The sequence below is a fragment of the Cibotium barometz genome, chromosome 45 (assembly GCF_041138505.1).
Source record: "Cibotium barometz isolate CiBa-2024 chromosome 45, ASM4113850v1, whole genome shotgun sequence".
NCBI classification, from domain to species: Eukaryota; Viridiplantae; Streptophyta; class Polypodiopsida; order Cyatheales; family Cibotiaceae; genus Cibotium; species Cibotium barometz.
This window is the reverse complement of record NC_141090.1, coordinates 31,237,317-31,244,191: the sequence shown is the minus strand read 5'-3', so window position 1 is coordinate 31,244,191 and position 6,875 is coordinate 31,237,317. Positions and strand designations below refer to the sequence as shown.

At 41.8% G+C, this 6,875-nt stretch overlaps 1 protein-coding gene across 3 annotated transcripts; it reads left to right on the top strand.

Moving 5' to 3' along the window:
* Window positions 1–895: 895 nt before the first annotated feature.
* LOC147612641 (uncharacterized) lies at window positions 896–5,168 on the top strand. 3 transcript variants are annotated; one of them, XR_015263479.1, is made up of 8 exons: window positions 901–1,860; window positions 2,020–2,536; window positions 2,673–2,826; window positions 2,913–3,003; window positions 3,118–3,189; window positions 3,271–3,770; window positions 3,856–4,074; window positions 4,694–4,830. XR_015263479.1 is itself a non-coding variant. In XM_086783218.1 (8 exons), the coding sequence occupies exons 1-7, from the start codon at window positions 997–999 to the stop codon at window positions 3,947–3,949; spliced, it is 2,292 nt and encodes a 763-aa protein (XP_086639344.1). In that variant the 5' UTR covers window positions 901–996; the 3' UTR covers window positions 3,950–3,951; window positions 4,694–5,168. The 3 variants fall into 3 exon arrangements, 2 of the variants coding, with proteins under 2 accessions (XP_086639345.1, XP_086639344.1); XM_086783218.1 differs by having other exon boundaries at window positions 3,856–3,951; window positions 4,694–5,168; XM_086783219.1 differs by lacking the exon at window positions 4,694–4,830 and having other exon boundaries at window positions 896–1,860; window positions 3,856–4,249.
* Window positions 5,169–6,875: the final 1,707 nt, after the last annotated feature.

Here is a 6,875-nt window from a genome sequence, read left to right as displayed (position 1 = left end):
GTATAATTCACTTCAAAATGAAAAAGTGTAGTCAATAATGTAGTAATTTTGTTTTCTTTTACAAGATGGGGTCTACATTGCACACATGTGCCCCATAAACTCGCAAGGAATCATTTCTTTAAATCCACTAAAGGAGGGGGAGGTTGGCCTATGGTTGAAAAAATTGCATTCAGTGTGTAGATAGAATTCAACCTTGATTTTACATAAAGTGATTGATTTTTGCATAAACAATTATGATCCTGGCTGGTAGCATCATAAACCACCGGCTTGCTTTCAAGGATTGCCTTTTTTTTTAAAATGGTCGAAGAAAGGTTTTTAGTTTTTCATAGTGTAGACAACCTTGTCCTATGAGAGGTTGTCAATATAATTGTGAGAGGGATGATGGAAGGGGGAAAGTTGGATATCTATATCTTGATCTATTGGGTCCCCCCCCCCCAAAACACACACACACACACAAACCCAACACCCTTGGACCCGCCGAATTCGTCCACATATACACACACATGTACCAGCATTCTTCTCTCTCTCTCTCTCTCTCTCTCTCTCAGACACACACAAAAACATATGCACGGTGCTCTTTGTCTCTCTCTCTCTCTCTCTCTCTCTCTCACAAACACACACACACGCACGCACGCACGGAAGGTGGCGCTCTTTGTCTCTCTCTCTCTCACACACACACACACACAAATATTATATATTTTATGTGTAGCTAATATATTAATCATCATGTACAAATCGTGTTGACTACATGATTTTTAGCACGTACGTATGTATAGGTGACTCGTGGGAAATAGGAATAGAAAGAAAGTGTGTGGCGTGGGTGTGGGTGTGGGTGTGGGTGTGTGCGTGTGCTTTCTTTTATGTAAGGAAAAGAAAGCGAAAAGCTCAGAGGCGCTTTTTATTACTTCGTCTTCATCTTCGTCATCATCGTTTTCACGTTTTCGTGGTTTTTTTTTCGAAAGCTTAACGCAGAGTTTTCTTCACCTCCTTGCCTGCATGCTCTCCATCACTGCCATGGCCGAGCTCTTGCCTCCAGTCTCCGTTGATCCCTGCCCTTTGCGTTCTCCCCCATTGGATATGAACTCGCATTTCAAGAACGCATGGTCTGAGATCGTTCGCGGCCATTCTTTTCAGAAGTCTGGCGAGTCCCTCTGTGAAGAGACAGAAAGGCAGCCTGCACCGGCAGAACAATGTCGGCGGCAACAGAGAGAACTTGGCGATGATGGCGGTAAAACGGATTCCCGAAAGCTTTGCGAGCTTCTCTGTGCAGAGAAGGTTGTACAGGAAGAAGAATTTCGGCTGCCGCAGAAGCAGCATGGCGATGGCGAAGGCAACACTGCGTTTCAGAAACCTGCCAATCCCCTCTGTCAGGATGAAGAGGAAAAGGCAGGAGTTTTCCGGAAAAAGGAGCAACACGAGAATGTTTATGGCGATGACAATTCTAATTCTCTGAAAAGTAAGCTATCAGCACAGGCAGAAGAATGGCAGAATCAACAAAAACGGGCGGTAAAGCTTCTATCTGTCCAAGCGGACATTACCGAGGCCACCATCGCCGAGGCTAAGAGGAAGAAGCAGGTTAGCAAGTCAATAGCACAGAGTCCCCAAACTGTGAATGGATTGCTTGATGATGCATCTGCCTTCTCAGCGGAAGTGAGTACGGCCATGCCTCCCAAGCTGGCGTGGTGGAAGTTTAAAGCTGAAGCTAAGGTTTCCGTAGAATCGGAGTTTGTCATAGAAGCTGCCTCCTGGCCTACCTTGGCAGAAGCTCGCAACTCAAAGCCCTCAGAGGCGCTCAAGTTGGCTTCCAGCAAAGAAGCAGCCTCCATATTGTCACCTGCTAGGAAGCTCTCTGCAAGCCAGGTATCTCCCTTACCCTCCTGCACAATGCGCGTGACAGCTTTGAAAGCTAAGAATCACCATGCTCCATATGTTTTTGTTTCTTTCTTTTTGTCTTTTGTTCTCCCTTTCGGTTGCTTTCGTTCTTCTATGAATCAACTAATTTAACTCTAAAATTTGCAGGGATTCTCAACTGAAACCCTAAGGCGTTCAAATGCTTATCTGAATGGTAAACCTCCCCTATCAGGGGCAAAAATCAAATCATCTTTCAGGCGGGGCAGCACCACAGGCAATAGCAAGCTCACTTTTCCGGTTTCTGAAAACGTACCTTCATTTCCTATGTGGCACCGTGTTCCTGGTCCAAATTTGTTGCTTACAGATCAGTTTATGAAAGGAGATGTACTTATGGGAATGCAAGTTTTGCCAGCAGCTCCACACCAGGCTCCTGCTCGTGGCCCTTTCTATTATCACAGGGCAGAGGGCACTGCCCCTGTTCCAAACAACTCAGCAAATTGGCACAACGATATGCGGGCTTATGGCAGGGGGCATCCTGGGTGGCACCATCATGTCGGGGGATATGGCAATGAGAATGATCAGCATGCAGGTTTCTTACTGCCACATGAACAACATATCGGCCCCAGGCCTTTTACTCCCTCCATGAATATAAACCCAACCTATTACAACATTCCAAATTTTCAGAGTAATCTTCTTAGTTAATTGTACCACTACTGCATTTCATTATTTCATTGCAATAGGTGATAGATGCTCAAGTGGATATTGATTTAGTTGTAGGAGATGGATGTTGCTAATAATCGTGGACGTTGCTGTTGTTGCAGAAGGTAACATGTACTACATGCCAGCAGCAGCACCAGATTTAAATAATAATACCACATACTTTGGGCCCTCTGGATCTCCAGGAGGGATAATGCATGACCCTGACTCCATGAAAATACAAGTTATGTTGCAGAAACAAATTGAATATTACTTCAGGTGTGTAGATGTCTGCATTGGTATTTGTGCTGCTAAGTATTTGTTTGGGTGGATTAGTTGATGATATTTTCTTGTTTACTTCCCAGTATTGAAAATTTGTGCAAGGACATGTATCTGAGATCAAGAATGGATGATGAAGGTTTTGTACCAGTGTCTTTGATTGCGAGTTTCAACAGGGTGAGGATTTTCCCTTTATTGGTCAGCTTTATGTAAAGGTCCCACGCCTCTCCACAACACCCCCCCCACCCCCCCCCCCCCCCCCCGCTCCTAATATTCCAATATGTGATACAGGTACAAATGCTAACTTCTAATCCCATCCTGATTCTGGAGGCTTTACGTAAGTCGTCAGTTGTAGAAGTGAAGGTAAGACTTCTTTAGTGAGCAGGTGCTTCAATTAATTTTTCTGGTCCTCTTTAAGATAACGAACTTTTGGAAATTTCACAGGGTGACAGGATACGCAGGTCTCATGATTGGGGAAGGTGGTTATTGCCGAAACCTTCAAGTAGCTCCCAAGCAAGTTGCGTAGAGAGTGTTAATTCCTCTGTGCCCACAAACCATACAAGGCCAGCTAGAGTGAACAAGCAGGGTAGGCATATATTAGAGCATTGTTTTGATCAATCGATCACGTTGCCAGAGATCAGATTAAATGCTGGTACTTGTCCAGCACCCTTGACAGGGACAACGCATGGTCAGCCTAGTGGTAGTGCTTGTCCTGCACTTGGGACAGAGACCAAGAACAGAACACATGGTGATATTCCTTCTGTAGCATCAACAGGTCAGATGAGTTCAATCACTCCAACAGAGGAGAAACTTGTGTGGAGTATTTTTGATGAATCAGGAAACTGTTCAATAAGTCATGGTCCTTTTGTTAATGGAGATGGTGGTGTAAGCATCAGTCGAAGGTTCCTCAATGCAGAGGGAGACCCTGTTAACTTGTCGAAAAGGTTTTGATTTCTTTTGCCTCACATTGCTTTGATTTTTTTTCCCCCAAGTTTTTTTATTCTCATTTTCAACCTGGGGTGATTGCAGTTATAATAACAAAGAGGATCAAGTGGAGTTAAATGACAGAAAGCTCATCACTGTCACCCATGCACAACTAAGCTCTTGCATCGCAGTACCTTGAAGGTGGGCAGATGGCAGGAGGTGTTTCGTTTCCTAAGTCATATTGCTCTGACATTTGAAGAAAAAATAAGCTTTTGGCCTTCAAATTCATGATATTGAAGAACTGCTATCCTTAAATTAACCATGGTATGCATGCCTCTTAGCTAGCTTGAACAAAGATTTTGCACTGTGGAAAAATTTTCGGGATCCTTAGTGCAGATTAGTTTTTAAGTCCCACATTTTGTTAAACAATTTTAACAAATCACTTTGTATAGCGTGGAAACTCTCACAAAAAAAGGAAAAAACAAATTCTTGGTATTCAACATCCAATATCGCTCTAATGAAAGTCTGTATTTATCTCAGAGAAAGTCGAGATTGATTTGGTAATGCTTAACTCATCCATACACTTGCGCACAACTTGATTTGGCAATGCTATTCTCATCCATGCATGTAGCACAATAGATATGTTTACTTTGTCTGAGATTGATTTAGTAATGCTAAACTCGATTACAGGAGACTTAACCTAGTGATAAGGCTGACTCTAGATGGTCGACTCTGGCTTGTTATGCTAAACTTTGTCACTTTCATGGGAACACTCGTTTTGTAAACAAAGTGGATGGGCCGGCAACAAATTTTGATCCTTTAGCATACTGATCTGAGTTCGAATTTGGGTGATGCATGATCAAGTATGCTGAAGCAAGGGACATGCATGATTCAAAAGTTCTGGCACATAGGTTTACTAATAAGGTTTTCACATGTGCTGCAGAGAAGCCTAAGGTTATGTGTGGGGAAGGAGACTGGAGGCAAGCCATATCCAACAGCTGAATGTGTAGCAAAATCATTATTTTACAAGGGCCAGTTATAGGGCAATTTGTGATCAGATAGAGAGGAGAGATTTTGAAAGCCACATTGGCATTAGTTTCCACTCCATGCGTGCATAGGGTTGGCACCTCCTTGATGGATTTACACTGTTTATCCTTGTTGCAGGCAGCCAGCCTAGCAGTGAGAATCCTTAGAAAGCTGATGTGTTGTGTTTAGTCAAATAAACTCGCACACGGGTCAGGTAGCATGCCGTCCATTTATTGTTATTCTCTTCTTATCTGTGAAGTTGACCATTCATTGTAATTCTCTTCTTATCTTGAAGTTGACTTGTGTATTTATCACATCAAGGTGCAAATAGGACTAGCTAGTGGATGCCACATACGTGTTCTAATGAAGAAAAACAATAGGTGTACTTGTCCTAATCAAGCGTTGTGTCCATCATATCATATCCATAATCAGTCAAAAAGCCCATTATTTTTCTTATTCAGTGTAGTTGTCCAGTGTAATTGAGCCAATGCAGGTGCAAATAGGTCAATAGCGTGTTGATGGCTGTCACAAATGTAGCTGCCAGATCATGCTAATAGGTTCCAAGGTGCATGTGTAATTACTTGTGTTTTGTATGCATGCTTGAGAACATCAAATGCGGAGGCTTAAGTAAACATGCTTGAGAACATAAGATGTGGGGGCTAAAAGTACAAATGATTGAAAACATAAAATGTGGGGCCTTAAAAAACAACTTTGGACTCTCTGAGCAACTATTATCGAGAATTGAGTTTTCCTTCCCATCATGCCATTCGAAAGATTGTTAAATGGCAAGTTTATTTTGCGAAGTTCCATAGTTTCATAATTACTCCTTTTGGCCTTTTCTATTTGTGGAAATGTATTAGAAATATCAAGTCCAATTTTAATTGGCCAATCGCATGATATTAGTACTAAGTTTTTCTAACTTTGGTGCACATGACTTCGTTTACATAGTCAACTTCTTTAATACATGTGATAAAATACTTGGTCACCCCAAGCAAAAGCATCTTAATTGGTAGTAGTGGGGTTTAAATTTGTCAAGACATGCATGCTCTTTGGAAGATGTCAAAAGAATCAACTTACAATAGAGCTCAAGTGTTACTTGACACAAAGTGAGGCCGTAGTATGTATTTGGACACGAAGGACTTGACAAGAGGAGAAGTTACATGATGAAAAGGGTATGTAGTTGGCATGTGGAGCTGGTGCTTTGAAAGGAGGAAGGATTGCAAGTTGCACGATGAAAAGATAGTTCATCTCAAGCTTTGTCATTTGCTTCTGATTGCTAACTTGAAGGCACTTCATGCCAGTTAAATGTTTTGGCTATTAGATTACGGTATAAACATCACCAATAAAACGTTTACATGGTATCAGTGCAAATAGGTTGGATATTTCTCACTTGGGTGATTAGTGCATAAAACAATCCACTTGGAGTTTCTATGGTTAAGGACAAGCTTATTAATTTGGGAGCAAGTCTCTACTTAGCAAGGAGAGAGAGTGTGAGCAGAGAAGCTGATTTATTTTGAGAATCAACTTGCGTATGAGTTGCAGAGACTACTTGTAGAAAAAACACCAATAAAGTGCTAAGATTATTCTATAATCTAGATTTGCTACTCATTTTAACTTCAAATATTTATTACCTTATATAGATGTTGAAATGTCAAGCTCGACTGATGTGGATGATGAGACAATACGAAAGAGTATTGATACGTTTGGTGTGTGATTGTAGGTTAGCAATAATGGTGGCCACCAACTCGCATGGACACATTATTGCGTGTGAACTCAGTACTCATAGTAGGTGAGATTAGACATTAGACAGAATCTAGCTGAGAAAAGAGGTGGAGATAGGTGCCTCCTTGGGTAGAGCTTAGAGCTGAGATTACGTGTGGTTTAGCAAGTGATTAAGCTATTCCAAACCAATATCAAGCCTTTTGATGAGGTAACAGTACTATAGTTGATCTTCCATTGAGCTATCAAGTGGCTTGAGAGGTCTTGTCTATGGTGAGCACCAATGTTTGCAACAAAAGGCTGAAAGAGGCGAAATCTGGCTAACTTCTGGCCGGTATTTTGTCACCAAATTCAATTTGTGCATTGGGTCAGGCTATTAA

Bases quoted from the DNA above. Each gene is read 5' to 3' on its own strand.
- LOC147612641 (XM_086783218.1), top strand. From the start codon at position 997: ATGCTCTCCATCACTGCCATGGCCGAGCTCTTGCCTCCAGTCTCCGTT. The intron at 3,004-3,117 runs GTGAGGATTTTC...TATGTGATACAG, and splicing joins TGATTGCGAGTTTCAACAGG to GTACAAATGCTAACTTCTAA. The intron at 3,190-3,270 runs GTAAGACTTCTT...GAAATTTCACAG, and splicing joins CGTCAGTTGTAGAAGTGAAG to GGTGACAGGATACGCAGGTC.